This window comes from Pinus tabuliformis, chromosome Q (assembly GCF_031772625.1).
Source record: "Pinus tabuliformis cultivar Carrire ecotype Pingquan chromosome Q, CPIR1, whole genome shotgun sequence".
Classification (NCBI taxonomy): domain Eukaryota; kingdom Viridiplantae; phylum Streptophyta; class Pinopsida; order Pinales; family Pinaceae; genus Pinus; species Pinus tabuliformis.
This window is the reverse complement of record NC_142296.1, coordinates 271729289-271747947: the sequence shown is the minus strand read 5'-3', so window position 1 is coordinate 271747947 and position 18659 is coordinate 271729289. Positions and strand designations below refer to the sequence as shown.

Here is an 18659-nt window from a genome sequence, read left to right as displayed (position 1 = left end):
TTACAATGCGCTTATAAACTGTTTTTCTATGCTTTAAATGCTAAAACTTCCTCAATTTTGGATTAAATCTTCTATAAGTAAATTGTATAAAAATTCTAGTTTCTCACTCGGAAAATTAAGACCTCTTGACCAAAAACATATATGCTAAAAACATATCCAAACTATGTTTAATTTTCTAAAATAATACAAACTAAACATATAAAAAAAGACACTGAACACCATACATATTTTTGATATATGCTCAACATTGTCTCTCAATCCAAATGCCCACACCAAAAAAATGTAACTTTGTGCTTCTGAGATATGCTACTAGGTGCGAATTAACCTCCAGGCGCATGTAAACAAATAAATCATAACACACAAATATACATTATATTGCATTGCATTGGAATGTCCGGAATGGTATTGTGATACGATATTGCAAAAGTAAATAATGACATGGTAATAAGAGAAAGTTCTAAATGTTCAGTGACTGCAAAGATGTAGAATGCAATTATAAGTGGAGTTTTATAAAGAATTTTGTTGCAACCTCTCATCATAGTAGGTTGTCATCGAAGGGAGCAAAATGTTACACCTATGAGAGAGTTAAACTAGAATAAATTTATGCCACGCTTTTGAATATAGCCATAGAATCAAGATCTTTGGCTTATAAACGGATAACATAACATTTCCATCTCACATTACCATGTTATTTGGGAATATTTTATTTTCTTAGTAATTTTCACAAATAAGAAATAATTGTTTTTACTAAGATCATTTAAAAAAATTTAAATGTTTTTTTGTTATTATTTGAATAATATTATTTTAGCTCATTCGAATATAATATATATTTATCATTGTTAAAAGAAATTTATCTTTTTAGATTGGAAAAATCGTTGTTATTCTTTATTTCAAATATAATTTTTACAAAATAACATGTCGTCAAATAATGTTATATTTAAAAATAATAAAATAATATTTTATCAAACTAAAATATATTAAATAAAAAATTCAATATTCCCTATAAATAAAATAGTTCAATTTCTATCTTAGTGAGAATTCAACATTTATATAAAGAGATAAACTAAAGAGACAATGCACTTTGCTGTCCAAATTATTAACTATTTCAGAAGGATACTTCCCACTTGGTATATTGTGGGAACGGATGCCCCTGGTAGATCTGACAGTCTTGTTGTTCTCTGGGACCCATGGGGCGCAAACTTGAAGGATTTTTCATGTTCGATGGGTATTCTCCTGGTAGGTGATATTAGAGGTATCCCTCGAAGATCATACATTCTTAACGTATATGCTCCCTATAAAGAGAAGGAAGGGTTTTGGAATACTATGGAGGGATCAGGGATTCTTAATGCACCTTCTCTAATTTTGGTAGGGGATCTTAATTGCACCATAGATAAAGAAGAATTGTGGGGGAAAACTAGGGTGGAGGACAGAATGGCACAGAAGTTAAGAGAAATTTTTCTTGTTCATAATCTTGTCGATATCTATCCACCCAAAATGGCCCCTACTTGGGATAATGGAAGAGGTGGTAATAAGTATATTGCTAAGAGACTTGATCGGTTTCTCGTCCATGAAGACATGATAGAGAAGATGGGGGAAGTTAGTTCATCTATTGTTGAAAACTATGTTTCTGATCACCTCCCAATTACTCTGTTTTGGAAAAATTCTGATGCAAGGTTTGGTTTTCCTTTTAAGTTCAACAGAATTTGGCTTGAAGACCCAAGTTTCGATTCATTAATCTGAACATTCTAAAAGGACAATAGTTTCACAGAGGTGGGAGATTTCAACATTGAAAATTTCATAAATAGACTCAGGCTTCTCAAATCAGAAGTTAAACAATGGGAAAGGAAGAAGAAGAAGGAACTGAGAAAGGAGTTGGCTATCATCGAGGAAGAGTTGAAGGTCCTTCATAATCAAATGAATGTACACTCTCCTCTGTCTACTGTAAGGGAGAAAATCCATGTCTTAGAACTTGGGAAAAAGAAAATCCTACAGATAAGAGAAACAACCTAGAGATTGAAAAGCAGAGCCCTGTGGATTAAGGAAGGAGATAAGAATACCAAATTTTTCCATCGATTTTCCAATCACAGAAGAAAACTAAATACAATTTGGCAAATAAAGGATGGAGAAGGAAACAATTTTAATAAGCATTTGGATATCTCATCTCTGGCAGTTTCATATTTTAAGAAAGCATATAACAGAGTGGAAGTGGGGGATGTGGATGCTCAACTGTGGGTAGTTGAAGAGTATCCCAAAATGTTTAATGATGAGGATAATTTGGAACTGTATAAGGAGGTTAAAGAGGATGAACTATCTCGGGCCATTAAATCAATGAAAGGCGACAAAAGCTCGGGCCCAAATGGCTGGACTGCTAAATTTTTTGTTCATTTTTTAGACATTTTTCAGGAAGACCTGCTCTAGATGGTAGAGGAATCCAGGTCTAAAGGATTAATACATACCTTGTTAAACTCCACTTATATCGCTCTTATTCCTAAGAAATCTTTGGTGGAAATGTTTGCTTATTATCGCCCTATTTCTCTGTGTAATCTAACATATAAGATTATCTCTAAGATTATAGAAAACAGAATGAAAGTTGCTTTATCTAAATTCATCTCTCCCAAGCAATATGTAATGTCTGCACAATATTAAAATAAAAAAAATGAATGTTGCGGTGATGAAGGTTGACTTAAAAAAGGCTTATGACTGTGTAGATTGGGGATTCCTAAGAATGGTGTTGCTTAAAGTCGGAATAAATTCAGGAATGATTGAATGGATCATGGGGTGTGTGTCATCAGTTAGATATGCAGTCATAATTAATGGCCTTCCTACAATTTATTTTTACTGCTAGTAGAGGTCTCAGACAAGGATGTGCTTTATCCCCCCTCTTTTTTTCTCGGTAATGGACGAACTAAGCTTAAAAAATAGAAAAACAGTCTCTACTGGAGATTTTGAAGCTCTAAAGATTAGAGGTTGCATTTCAGTTTCACACAATTTTTTTGTGTGGATGATATTCTATTGATGGGTATGGTAAACATGAAAAAATTGTTATCAGTATCCATAATTATAAATAAGTTCGGTGTTGCTATGGGTCTTGTTCAAAACAAACTGAAATCTATTATCATTTATGGATCATGTGCCCAAGATAATATATCTTTTATTCAGAGTTGTTTTGAAGTTAATGAAGAAAATATAGAAAAGGGTATGAAATATCTGGGCTATCGACTTAAGCCAGGCAGTTATAAAAATGTAGATTGGATATGGTTGGTGGAGAGATTTTAGATGAAGATTAAGGGATGAGAAAATAGATGTTTATCTATGGGAGGTCAGATCATCCTTACGCAGTCAGTGCTCACTCAGATGGGGATTTATTGGGCTCATATTTTTTGTATTCCTCAAATGATTATCAATCCTTTGAATAGAGCAATAGCAAGCTATTTATGGTCTAGAGCTAGTATGAACAACACGTATCATTTAGTGAAGATGGAAAAGATCACTAGACCCAAAATCTTCGGTGGCTGGGGTATTCTTAACTTAAAGTTTTTTGGATGGGCTATAATTTTAAAATCACTGTGGAGGGGTATCAATAGTAGAAATATTTGGGGAGAGTTGCTCCGTTCCAAATATTTGAAGAATAAGGATTTTTCTTTCTGGGCTAGACAAGGAGAAATCAGGAAAAAAGGCAGATCACAAATGTGGAACAACATTCGAAAGGTCAATGATATTCTCTTACAAAACTTAAGGTGGTTTTTTGGAACTGGTAACAGTATTATTATAGGAAAAGATTGTATTCTAGGAGAAAGTGAGGAGGTCCCAAGGACAGTGGATCTGATAATGCAGCTGCATAGAAGAGGGCTTTTTGTTTTAAATAAGCTAATCTGGGAATGGAAAGGGAATACTCCAATATGGTGTGACTTTTCCTAGTTGAATTTGGTTGATTAGTATAAGCAGTATTGGTTACAGCTGATAAAAGCGTTAAAGGAGGTAGGCATAAGTTATGAGAAAAAGGGAGATCATTTGACATGGGCTGGAAAGAAGAAGATATCAAGAGAAGTTGAGGTGGTCGACTGTTACCTCAAAATTTGCATGAAGGAATTTCCTAATGGTGAATATTGTTGGTTTTTTAGATTTTGGAAAGTAAATATTCCAATCAAAATAGTTACCTTCCTCTAGCTAGCTTGGTAGAACAAAAACCTTACATGCGAAAACCTACAAAAGAAGAACCACCATGGCTTTGGGATATGTTATCTATGCAGGAATCATTCTGAGGACAATGAGCACCTTTTTCTACATTGTCATAGATCTATTAGCATTTGGAAACATTTCACAAACAGGAGGCAAATTCCATTCACCCACTTTAGTACAATAGAGGAATGTTTAAAATGGTGGAGCACTCGGAGTAAAAGCAGGATGTTTGCTTTGGTCACATTTTGAGAAATCTGGAAAGAACGGAACCATATGATTTTTGGTAACAACAGAGGGAGGGGAAAATCAATCTATGAATCCATAGAACAGTGGGTAGTTTTAGAACAGAATGAGAATACCAAGAAAAGTAAAAAGAAGAAGACAAAGAAGGGGAGAGTCCTAATTACAAACTACTTAGTGGGGTTCTTTGACGGAGTAGCTCAAGGAGGTAGATGTGGGAGTGGATTTTGTTTAAAATTGACTGAGGAGTAGGAATTCTGGAGTCACTGGTATGGGGGAGAAGGAACAAGTATGAAAGAAGAAGCTATTGCTTTATGGGGTCTATTATGGTTTATCAGTTTCTTAGATATCCCTCAAGTACAAATTTTTGGGGATTCCAAATGCATAATAGACCATGTTAATGGAAAGAACAACATTCAACAAACTTCACTACAAGGGTGGCTGAGTCGTATAAAATGTATATGGAGTTGCTTTCAGAATTCTTCCATTGGGCACATCAACAGGGCACTTAACAAAACAATGATGAATCATTGAAAAAGGGACTACACAACACAGAAGAAGGCATGCACATCATGATAAAAATAGGAGTTGAGGAGACAAAAGTAGAAATTCTAAAAGTGTCGGGATAGATCACTGAAGCGGGATAAAAAATGTAGAACCTCATAGCAGATATGTTTATATTATATTTTTTGTCTCTTTTTTTTAAAGTTTTGTATAATTTTGTAACTAATTTTTTATAGAAATCATACAAAAAAGAGTCCATTAGGTATGAGATCTTTAGAAATGTGAAGGATCTCATCCACTTTTTAGATTCTATGTATAATGCAAATATGGAGGAAGTACCATAATGTTGTATCCTTTAGATTACTGCACAAATGAATGCTAGCATATCTATCAAGTTGTGTATATCCCAGGTTTATGATGACAATCTGTCCTTCATAAGTATGTACCATTTTATTCCATAATAATAAGACTGTTGGTTTTTTCCTACTGAAAAAAATAAACAAAAAGATAAACTAATTGAAATTAAAAAAAAGTTAAACTATTTTTTAATATGACAGAAATATGTAGGTTTTTCACAACTTAATATGGACTTCACAAATAATATGTAAAAATAATATTATTGATTTTACATGAATAAGTCATTTTATATTAAGTCGACATATAACATTTGAAAGAATAAACAAATATATATTTTACTATTAGTTATAAATAACATAATTTTATATCAATTATACAGAAAGAAAAACAAAATAATTTAAATTAAAACAAGTGAAAATTAAACAAATGTTATACTTAAAACATATTATTAGTGTGTAGTTCAAAGCCAACATAAAGCCAATTCTAGATCTACCAAGAGCCTAGAGGAATCAAATCTCTCAAGGTATAAACCTTTCCCGAAATTTTGCACTAAACAAAAGATTACTTATTAAGAGATAGAGGTAGATGTGGAGGATTTTGGTTATGGTATTCAAATTTTATTGCACCTAGATGTGTCCTTAGTCCAAGGTGGAAAAGATTTTATAGGTGTAGCAATGTTACGTAAATAGTAAAATAAAAATATTAATACTTAAAATTAATATTCAATAATTAAAAATAAATTAGAGAGTTGAGATTATTTAAAACATATTAAAGTTAGAACATTATAACAAACTAATGTTTATAAATATTGTTATGGTAGTTTAGGTAAAATTAAGCCCATAGAGTCAATTTAAGGTAGTTCAATTAAAATTAAGGTGATAGAAACAATCTCTATAAAATTAAAGGTATAGAGTCAATTAAGGTAGTTCCCTTAAAATTAAGGTGATAAACATAATTTTGGTAAAATCAAGGTCATAGAGTCAATTTATAGTTGGGCATTTTTGGGCAACTCATGCTTTTTCTTATAGACTCCTTTGTCATTGTCAACACCAAAATAATCAAATCACTCAAAATACAAACCTTTTTTAAATATATATATATAGATATTTTCAGAATGAAAAAAGCTTTATATTATATGAGAGATATAAGAGTCCAATAGTAAATACAACTGAGATGGCCTAAAAAGGCCATTGGTAAAAAAAAAAAAACATATGCTCATAGGATCTGCAAGTGGGGATATCTATCAAAAGATGATCAACAACATATGCTCATATGATTCCCATAATATAGAGAGGCTATATGCAAAATACATAAATAAAATATGCAGATTGACATGAAGATCATCAGAGACAAGAAGTCTGCGAAAGCAAAGTCGTGGATCTGGAAGGTTTCTCCCTCAGAGAAAATCTGTAAATACCATAAACCTGGAGAAGATAGGAGCCCCAATTTATATAGAGCATCAACTTTCATATTTTTGTCCCTACAGATGTGCCCAATAGAACTACCAACCATGCAGCCCCAGTAATAGTTGATCCTATCCCTCCAGCTAGTCAGGTGTGGCTCTAAAATATGATTTTTCCTTGATACCGAGTCAATCATAACTTTCGAATCTCCAAAAATAGACACCTGCTATATATCAAGGAAGAGACAAAATTGTAAGAGACCAGCAAGAGCGATGGCTTTCGTCTTACTACTGGAGCTGGATCCTCCATTCATGTATGTGGAGAAATGTGTGTTTTCGTTCATCATAATGATAAAGCCGCATCCACATATACCCAGCTGAGCGGCACCGTCAAAATACGCAACAGGGAAAGTTGTGTGATCCGATGATTGCAAATCAGATATAATCCTTTTATGCTTTGTAGTCTTCTGTGGGAGGGCTTCCAAATTAATAGAAATCCTATCTATGATTTCCGAGCATGATAAATTAGCGCCTTTAAAGATGTTGAGGTTGCGCCATTTCCATATGTTCCACAGGGAAAGCATACAAATCCTTCGCCATGTTTCTTTCTGTCCGCTACACCATAGAATCCATTCATGTATTGAGTCCTGTGAGCAATGCTGAAAACCAAATTCTTTTTCTAATGCCAGCCATATCTGCTTCGTTTTTTTACATTTCAAAAATAAATGCACATTACTTTCCCCGTCCGATCTACATAATGCACATATATTTGGGCCGTGCCATCCTCTTTTCATTAAATTATCCCATGTTAAATTTCTATTGTGAAAAGAAAGCCAAGAAAAAAGGATCATTTTCTATGGGCAGCCATCCTTCCAGAAAATCTGAGGAAAAACAGAGGACCCAGGAGACTGTTGCATTATCATATGATGGTATACCTCTTTTACAGTCACAACATTTATCTCTTTTGAAATGTTCCATGATAGGTAGTCTGAAACCATTGAATGGAAAATTACGCAGTTTTGAAGACCCGTTCTAATGTGAGACTATTGATGTGCAATCTCCTGGGGCATTTGCAAATCTCCAGCTTCTTTCCACATCGCGATGGGGCCTTTCCATTCAGCTATCAAACTATCCCAGTAAAATATGCCTTTTCTGTGAAAGAAATTCAGTAAGGATTGAGGTATATTAAGTTCCTCGGTGCTGCATTTGAAACGATCTTTGCCAATAAGTATTTTACTTCCAGTTTGAAAATGCCAGATTAAATTCTTTAAGAAATACGATTCAATCCTGCGAAAACTAAGCCAGATTGGAGACCCATATGATGGACCAATGGAACCTTTCCTGAACCAGAATGGTAAGCTCTTCCTGCCTAAGTACTTCATCTGAATCATGTGACTCCATGGACCCTCACCCTGTATAGCTCTCCATAGTGGCTTGCACAGTAGAGCTTTTCCAAAGGAGCGCAAATTGGATAAGCCCCAGCCTCCCATATTCTTTGGTAATGAAATACTAGCAAGTTTTATAAGATGAAATTTCCTCCTTTTAGCTTGACCCTCCCATATAAAATTAGCTGATGATCTATTCATGTTATTAATGATACTCGCCGGAAGAAGAAATATGTGCGCCCAGTAAATTGTAAGTTGGTTTAAAATAGTTTGCACTAATATTATTCTTCCTGCCAAGGAGGGGCATCTGAACTCCCATGCAATAATCCTCCTATAGAATCTGTCCAAGATCCAATTCCAATCAAATTTCGAGTAACCATTAGCTTTAATCTAGAAGCCTAAGTACTTTATGCCACAGCTGATAGATTGTGCATTCATTCCAAATAGCTCTGATAACCATAGAACATCTTCCCAGTTTAATCAGAGTGATAGATAGTAGACTTCTCCTAGTTAACTTGTAAACCCGTAGCCATTTGAAATTTTTTTATGATATCATAGAAACTTAACCAAGTGACCCTGCAAAACATGGCGAATAAGATGATATCATCAACAAATAAATTATGTGATAAAGAAATATTTCTGCAGATTTTGAGGGGGTGCCACATATTTTCATTTACAACCATTTTGATATGCAGGCTGAGAGTATCCATCGCCAGGATAAATAACAACGGAGAGAGAGAGCATCCTTGCCGTAGGCCCCTCTCTACATGGAAGAAAGGTGATGGCATGCCATTTATGATGATTTCATAATACACAGGTTCAACACATGCCATGATCCAATTGATCATATTGGATCTCAACACTATTCTTGTAAGCGAACACCTTATGTAGCCCCAATCTAGGCAGTCGTTTGCCTTCCTGAGGTCGACTTTGATAATAACCGCTTCACATTTCTTTGAATGAATAGCATCTAATGCCTCTTGTGTGCCAGCGACAGCATCATGAATATATCTCCCTTTTAGAAACCCATGCTGTTCTTTTGTTAAAAATTATGACAATACTCCCTTCATTCTCTCAGCTATGATCTTTGAAACGATCTTGAAGGTAATATTACACAACGATATCGGCTGAAAGTCCTTGAAGGTCTGGGCATCCCCCTTTTTAGGAATGAGAGCGATATTGGTGGAGCAGAGTCGCTTGCTGATACTGCCCTTCGTTCTGGTACATTCCACCATCTTCAACAGGTCATCCTTGATGATGTCAAAGAAATGTATGAGAAACTAAATTGACCAGCCGTTTGGACTGGGGCTCTTGTCCCTTTTGAATGATTTCATAATAGCAAGTAGTTCGTCCTCAGTAACAGGTTGAAAGATTTGATCATTTAAATCACTATCAAACATCCGCAGAAATACTTCTATTCCCCATAAAATATCCTGAAAACTGTGATTATTCTCTCTTCTATATTGATCTTTGAAATATGTCACCGCCTCATTTGTAATATCCTGCTAAGAAAAAAGAAAGCCTCCCTTACCGTCACTGATTTTCCATATTGCATATTTTTCCCTTCTTGCGTTGGCGAATCTATGGAAAAATTTTGAGTTTTGGTCGCCTTCTTTCATCCATATTGCCCTACTTTTCAACTGGCAGAAGGTTTCTTCTTGTTTCAAGATGAACAATTTCTTTTTTTGAAGACTCTTAATACGATGTCTCATTTCGTAAGACAATGAATCATATGCCATGGATTCAGCAACAAAGTCAAGCTGCTTTTGGATATCCTAGAGTGATTTTTTATTCACCTATCTTTTCTGAAACTGTCATTCTTTTAAAATCTTCCAGATTTCATTCATCTTATCATTGAAGGACATATGAATAGGAGCAGATTCTGTTGAAGAGATCTCTTTCCACGCCTTTAATACAGTGTTATTGAAATTAGGATCCTCCAGACATGATCTATTGAATTTAAATGGGAAGCCTTTTCTGATTCCCATAGATCTCTACCCAAGCATGATCGGTTGATGACCAGATATAAACATATTTTCAACTGTTGAATAAGGCATGCCGAGGGATTCAATCAAGCTGACATGTGTGATGAATCTGTCGATTCTCTTAGCAATGTAAGCCTTTTCATTTCTTCCATTGTCCCAAGTGGGTAGAATTTTGGGAGGGAGAATGTGAATAAAATTTTTATTTAGAAATTCATTTCTAATCCTGACAGCAATAGGATCCTGCTTCTTACTGATGCCCCAGATTTCGTCCATGTTAAATGTTAGGTCGCCTGCAATCAATAATGATTCAACATCAAAAACTATTGAAGCGACAATGCTGTCCCAAAATGCCGATCTGTTCTTGTAAGGAGCATATATGTTCAATATATTTATAGGAAAATTAAGCCCTCTAATCTGAGCAAATAAGAATGCCTGCATTGCAGCTGTATGGTTTCGCGCATATCCATTGTGGGTCCCATAAAACCGGTAAACCACCAGATAGACCTATGGATTCAACAGCTGAGATGTGCCATAGGGGAAACATTTTCTTGAAGTAGGATACTGTGACAGATGGATCCTACATGGTCTCTTGTATCAAAATGATTTTACGGCTCATTGATAAAAAAAAAGATTTTTAAGGCCAAAAATTTCAGATCTGCTCTGAGACCTCTAATATTTACAGATATTATGAAATTCATTTGGAAGGCGATCTGGCCTTTCGAGCTCTAAGAGGCCTGTCTTCAGAGATGTCAGTAATATGAATGTCAACCAAAGAAAGATTTCTGATGCAACAGCTAGTTACAACTCCCCTCCCCCTGAAATGCCGACTGCCCCTATTGTTCTTTCTTCTCACTGTGATATTTCTAGCTCAAGAAGGGCTGATCTTTGGCAATTTAGGAATGTCAGGTTTATGAACAGTGAGAGGCTTGAGGTCAAGTGACTTTTTGGACAACAGGTAGTCTAAATCACTACCAATAGAGTTTATAGGCGATGAAATTGGGGAATTTGAAGGAGTAGGAGAAATCCGGGATTCTATACCATGATCCCCAGGTGCAGATTTTAGATTAAGGGGCGAAGAAGAAGTCAGAATATGCAGAGATTCTTTACCAATTTGAGGCCGAGGAATGGGATTCAGATTAGTTACGACAAGATCAGCGACTGGCTCCTTCGGAGGATTAGGAGGACAAGGGATCTCATAATCGGAGGCCATTTCCAATTTAGGCATAGACAGTGAGATCCGATATAATGGATTAGGGTCTTTAGGCAGCGTTCATATGCGTCCTCATGGGAGAGCCGAGAAATGTATTTTGGAGAAGCCGATTTCTCCGAATCCATAGAAGGCACATTCATCTTATGAGGCAACTCCACAAATTTAGTAAGATCGTGATGCTGTCGGCCTTTAGAATGACTCACACACATTGTTTAACAAGGTGCCCAGTGAGATGGCAAGCAGCGCACGGAAAAGGCACACCCCAAAAATCTAATCTCTACCTAATGGACTGTTCTCTGCAGCTGATGTCGATATGCTCCAGAAAGCCTCCTCTATTGGACGTTTCAATCAATATCCAAGCCATACGCTTGTCCTTCTCCCCGCGGCACCACGGGTCAACATACACACACCTTCCAATTGCATTTCCAATTTCAGTTAATGTCTCTATCGACCATAACTCCAGCGGCAAACTCAGAAGTTTTAGCCAAATGAGATTATTAGAAGGCGTGTTTCTTAGGGGATTATATCCCAAATACCACCCGCTTAAGGCAAGAAAACTACAACCATATACTCATTGATGATTCAGAATGGATTCCAAATCTTCTGCATTAAGAAAATGAAAACAATACCACCCTTTCAGTAATATCCCAATAATCTGGACATACCCAATAATAGGTTTCCACTGCACTTCAAGCCATTCTCTCATCTGGTTCATCTCGGGGAAATGCCACTGGCCAATCAAAGCTTTATGGTGGAGACTATCAATGTGTTCAGTCAAATGAAAACTATCAATTCTAATGGCATCAGGAGGCGAAATAGATTTAACCAGTTTATGGTATTTGTGATTTCGATCCCCAGCAATAGATTTGCCACTAAGCTCAATCTCCACATTAGAGACAGAACGAGGGTTTGATGGATGAATCAACCTTTCATCCAGCATGGCATGCCACTCATTTGACAACCTCTCCACATTAGAGACGAGGGTTTGATGGATGAATCAACATTTCATCCAGCATGGCATGCCACTCATTTGACAACCTGGCTTTACGATGGAGGGATTCCGTCTGTATGGCCGTGTGGACCATAGCTTCCATGGCAGATGAATCTCACATAAATTTCGTCATATAAATAAATCAGGAGAGACTTGACTCAAAATACCAGAGAGAATCCAAAGAAGGTGCAGGATGTACACTGCTTACAGATAGGATGAAGGTTCACCTACTAGGAGTCAGCTAAAAGTACTAGCAAAGGACGCCTCAGGATGAAAAGGCACATTCTCGATGAGGAAAAGGACTTAAGAACAAGCCAGTTGTCCACCTTATATAAAGATGATAGACATCCTCAAGGGTAAGAAAACGTCATGATGGGGTTACCTTCAAAACTAAAGACGGCGTCAATAACATCAGCATTAACACCTGTCCTGAAAATGGCTTAAAAGCAGTTAAGGCAATAGATTTGAATCTAGAATGCCCTAACCAAGGTGGTAAAATTCAAATCATACTGGAAACCATTTACCAGTAATCAATAACCGGATTCCAGATCCAGAGTAAGACAAAAAACCATTAACAGATACAGGAGATAAATGGTGCCAGATACTATAGAGAGGCAGAAAGAACGGACCTAAATCGTATTCTCAGGAACCTAGAGACAATTCAAACCACCATTATACAACTCAGCAATCCCGATAATCACTCATGTTGCCTCATCCTGACATACTATATAGCAACCAATAATCTTCTCACATACACACCACCATGGCCCAAGTTTACACCGAAAATCAGAAGATGGTTTTGATATAATGCAATAGCTCTGAAATCTAAAAGTCCTAATCCATGACCAGCATATAATAGCACTATGAGACATGAAACTAGTCCATATGGCATAGAAAATAACAACCTTCCTCGGAAATGAGATTCAGCCTAGATAATGATCAATACACGTAGAAAAACTATATAATTCGTTGCACACTCCCATATATCTAAACCCAGAATGCAGAACCTACCCCATTTATCTAAATCCCGAAAACGAAATATATAGTAAGCATATTGAAGGACAGATAATCATACATGGAAGTGCCGACGGTCCAAATTTGAGGTGCAATACAGAAGAAAAACAGCAAGGAAAATAACTCAACACAGTCATGAAAGAGTTATGCACACGAAAGCCATAATCGTAGAGTGACAGGTAGTATGTGAGATAATTTCAGGTGGCAGCTAGTGATGCATCATGGGTCAACTGTGTTAGGACGGCTAAATCATAGGGAAGATATTGAAGCGATGAAGTATTAGGCAGTCATAAGGTAAGATTTAGCTGCAAGATGGATGAGGAGCGACAGCAACAGGTGTCGATTTGCATGCGAGGCTAACGCACCTGTGAATGGCCAGTCTTACCAGCTAGCTCTCCCCAGACTGATTGATATCTGCAGAGCACCTCCATTAGGTCGTCGTGCGCTGCCCCATATATATATATATATATATATATATATATATCCTTCCCGCATTTTATAATTAAGATGAATTAACATTAATTATTATTAAAAACAATATAATAAAAAATTAATTATACATTCTTCAAAATATTACTTATATCATAAACCGTAAATGCAAAAGTAGTTCCACCCTACTCTAATCAGGTTTAAAAAAAACAACAAAGTTATTGTAATTAAATAGAAGTGGCCAGAATAACAGAAATCTCCAAACTCTTCAAAGTATTGACGTTCTCCTGATGCAAGCCCTTACTGCTGTGAAGTGACTGTGATGACCCATAAACCTTAGTCAACTTTCCCTGTGATCTAAATCTCCAAACTCTTGAAAGTGTAGACTTGTCATGGAAAAACCTTCCTGCTGTGAAATGACTGTAATCTACATGTGATAACCGCCTAACAGACACAAAAATAGCCTTTAACTGCCCGCCCAACAATAAAAATTCTCATGCACACTAGCTCTCTAAATCCAGCTCTCTTCTAGTTTCCTAAGTTCCAGTCCTTGCGCAATGGCATAGTTAAACACACCCTGTGACTGATTTCAATATAAAAAAACCCTAAGTCTCTGGGCAATGAACATAATCAAGAATCAGCCGCACATAGGAAGGATCGAGCGCATTTGGTCCCAATCTTTTGCGTACAGGAAGGAGCCTGAGCTGGATCTTCTCACGCTTTAACATTTCCATTCCATCTATCTATACGCACGGGGCCAGGCAGACAATATTTATTGTTGGGCACCAAGATTTTTGCAGAGAAAGAAGAAAGTATATCTATTATTGGCGTCCAGAGCAGAGCAAAGCAATGGACAGAGAACCAGCGGATCTCCAGTTCCTCGGCATCGTGGGAATCGCTGGAGAGGCGTTCAAGATCCTTCGCTCCTGTGGTAAATTGCTGGGGAGTCTCACCCTCAGTCTTGTTCTCCCCCTCAGTTTTGCAATTCTCGGGGGCCAATTGCTCGTCCATTATGTGATCTTTCATTGGAATGCGATGCCCTATCTGATGGAGACCAGCAGACGTGCCGGCGAGAGGATCACTAAGGAATTGACCTTGGAACCGGCAGAGCTCCTCATTTTTCTAGCGGCCTATACAGTATTCCTTTTGGCCTTTTCGTTGCTGTCAACGGCGGCAGTGGTGTATACCGTGGCTTCTGTCTACGCGTCAAAGGAAATTTCCTACGCGAGGGTTATGAGCGTCGTTCTCAGGGTTTGGAAACGTCTCATGCGGACTTTTCTCTGGTTTTTCATAATTGTGTTTCTCCATTCCGCGCTATGCGCATTAGCCTGCTTCCAATTCGTATGCACAGTGGTATTGTTCAATTGGAATTTGGCGGTCCTTAAATTTGGCGTGTGTGTTATAACGACCCTCTTTGTTTTTGGGTATGTGTGGCACAGCATGTTCTGGCACCTCGCCTGCGTGATATCTGTGTTGGAGGACAAATACGGCCTAGGAGCCGTGCAGAAGAGCGGGGATCTCATCAAAGGAAAGCTGATCACATCCTTGTTGCTAGACATTCTTTACCTCATATTTGCCGGAATTATTGGATGGTTTTTCGCGTATGTTGTCCTTTACGGTGGCCGCCATGGCGTGGGCAGTGCTGGGAGGGCCGTGTGTTGGACAGTCCTTGTTGGGTTGCTGTGTTTTATTAACTTGATGGGGCTGTTGACACAGAGCGTGTTTTACTTTGTGTGCAAATCTTACCACCGTGAAGTCATAGACAAATCCTCATTGTCGGATCACCTAGAAGGTTACCTTGCCGACTATGAGCGTCTCCGGAGTAGCAACGTTCAAATGGAAGATCTGGATGCCTCTCTATAGTCTTAGTTAGCTCTCAGTGTGTTATGTTTATTGCACGCGACTATGAGCGTCTCCGGAGTAGCAACCTTGAAATTGGAAGGTCTGGAATCTGGATGCCTCTCTATAGTCTTAACTTTCAGTGCGATTTGTTTATTGCAGATGTTGATGGTATTATTTTCTTCTGCTTGCCCTTTCATTTGTCCCAAATAATCCTACCCTCCTTAGGCAATATTTAATCGAGGTGGCTAGTTTTATCTGTAAGACTGTAACATGGAACACAGGATTTGATTTCATTTCTTCGAGATAATAGGGTTAAATATGGGTTATATGTAAGTATTAATTGAACTCAGTTAAGCTGTGTTGTAGAGTCGTTAATCTGATATGGTATATGGAATCTAAATAATGATGAGTTCAAATCATTGTCGATATGGAGATATGGGTAATAAAGAAATTACCACATTCGAATGGTGTTGTTAATCTGAGTTAATTGGAGAGGAAAAATTAAACCATGTTTAAATGTTAAAAAATTGCATTAAAGTTTATTTTGAAGATGATTTTAAAGCTATGCAATATTGGTATATATATCAATATTTTTATTGAATTAAATGTTTAGGGTTTATTATCATTATTACCAATATATCAATATTTTTATCTAATTAAATGTTTAGGTTTTATTATCATTATTCTTCATCTTATTTGATGTTTTTGTAGTCTTTAAGCTTTGTATTTAATAGTAATGGATTTTGAAGTAGTTCAAGGATGGTTTATTGTTTATGTTATTTGATGTTTTTGGAGTGTTTATGTTCTATATTTAAGAGTAATGGATTTTGTAGTCTAAGGATGGTAATTAAATGTTTAGGTTTTATTATCATTATTCTTGATCTTATTTGATGTTTTTGTAGTCTTTAAGCTTTGTATTTAATAGTAATGGATTTTGAAGTAGTTCGAGGATGGTTTATTGTTTATGTTATTTGATGTTTTTGGAGTGTTTATGCTCTATATTTAAGAGTAATGGATTTTGTAGTCTAAGGATGGTATGTGAAATGTGAAGAAGTTTATTCATATTTTTATTAGGTTAAGTGGTTACGGGTTTATACTTATAGCTAGTATGTTTCATTCAATACCAATAATAAAATGTATGTATAAAGTGTATTTGAGAGATGTTTTTGTATAATAAAAAATTCTAAACTATGTCTACTTTGCACATAGTATCATCCATAAAATATGGAAAACTATTTATATTTTTTTTGGTTAAATATGTATGCATTTGCACTGACATAAGAACATGTTTTAACAAATTTAAACCGACATTATTCTATAATGTTGAGATGGTTAATTGTTTATTTAAAATTCAATGGAAAGTATAACATTAAAAAATAAAAAACTAAAACGATATGAAAATTTTGAATTGAACACTTAGTGTTTATAGAATCACAATTAAATATATGGAATGTAAGTTTTATCCAAATACATATATAATAAAAGTTAAGATATCATTCTCAAAGCTTTATAGGTGTGAACATGATGCTAAAATTATAAATTGTTAAATGATGTGTTTAGATGAAATTTAAGTTTTAGTGAAATATATATTTATACTAAAATTAAGATATTATTATGAAAGCTTTATACTAAAATTAAGATATTATTATGAAAGCTTTATGGGTGTGAACATGATGCTAAAATTATAAAATGTTAATTGATGTGCCTGCAAAAGGAAGAAGAGTTTGATCTTCATTGTTCAACATTTTCTAAATTACCATCTTGGGATAAAAAGAGATCCCTCATTTACAAGGCGATCAAAACCATTGTTAGCATCATATTGGAGTTAAGGTTCTTTTTAGAAAGAAAAAAAAAAGGATCCATAGAATTTTATTAGGAAACATAAATGTTGAATTTTATTAGGAAACATAAATGTTTAATGCTGCTATAGTATTAACTTTAGCCTTTTTCCTCCCTCCTTTTTTTTATGTATCAATTTTTGTCACAATAAGTGGAGGAGAATAACAAAATTGCTATTGAGTGCTATAGCGAACCTCATCTTGAGATATACTCTAAGCTAGAAATATTAATATGAAAATTTGATTATCAAGAATACATTGAGATATACTCTAGAGTGGCAATATTATCATTTAAAGTTGATTATAAAGCATATAAGAAAATTAGCATATGTTTTGTATTTAGTAGTTATATTGACCTTGAAAATGTATATGGGTTTCGGTAAATGAGGTAATATAGGTAAAGGATAATTCCTATTGAACAAGTTAAGTCACTATTAAAATATCACTTGTAAATATTCAACAACTAGAATTAACATAATGGATCCACCACCTAATTTTTTATCAAAATTAGAGAAACAAGGGAAGGAAATAAGAAAAAATCTTACTAATTAGATTAGTATTTAATCTTATTAATTAGCTATCTATGTTACAAAAAAGGCACAAGTTATCACCTTTATCAATTCTCTATGTGTGAGTAAGCTAAGCACTAAGTATGACAAGTGGAAAAAAGTAATCAAAGTTGGTTTTTTCTTCCTCTATTCCTTTCTAACTTAATTAACCTAAAATGATGAAATAGAAAGTGAAGAATATAAATGAAATCATTGTCTTTTTTTTTTCAATCCAAATGTAAATGAGAAATAGTTAGCATTAATGGTTTACTCTTGATTTACTTGAATTCTCAAAGATTGATTTACTTCAATGCTCAAATAAAGGGAGTAGACGATGAATCAATATCTAATGAGGTGATAACACTTAATTGTATGTATATATCTACATAAATAAAAATTCTGCTAGGAAAAGGAGATGGAAGTGAGATAAATAAAGAAATTTATATGCGTTAAGCCTCTTCAGAAGATTTGAAATTGTTCAAATTCATCCTATCAAAATTCAAATGTCCCTTGATCTCCTCATACATACAAGCATATAAAACAAAATGGAAACATTAAAATGTGCAAACCGTATGCATAAAATAGAGAAAAAAATAGAATATGCATTAATGTGCCTATGGTAGAACACCGATTCTCATGCTTCAGAATTCGATGTTGAATAATTTATCTAAGGTTAAAAATGGGAAAAATATCAATCAGAGTGTGAAGAGTAAAATACTCCAAAACCATAAAAAA

The 18659-nt window shown here is 35.4% G+C and overlaps 1 protein-coding gene and 1 pseudogene across 1 annotated transcript; one reads left to right on the top strand and one right to left on the bottom strand.

The window, feature by feature from the left end:
- Window positions 1-10490, bottom strand: part of LOC149219249 (uncharacterized) — a 118606-nt pseudogene extending 108116 nt beyond the window's left edge.
- A 4055-nt stretch (window positions 10491-14545) lies between these two features.
- LOC149219248 (uncharacterized) lies at window positions 14546-15559 on the top strand. Its single transcript, XM_089382550.1, has one exon. The coding sequence runs from the start codon at window positions 14546-14548 to the stop codon at window positions 15557-15559; it is 1014 nt and encodes a 337-aa protein (XP_089238676.1).
- The last annotated feature ends 3100 nt before the right edge of the window (window positions 15560-18659 follow it).

What these genes read in the sequence shown, in the direction of transcription:
- LOC149219248 (XM_089382550.1), top strand. Translation starts at nt 14,546, where the DNA reads ATGGACAGAGAACCAGCGGATCTCCAGTTCCTCGGCATCGTGGGAATC.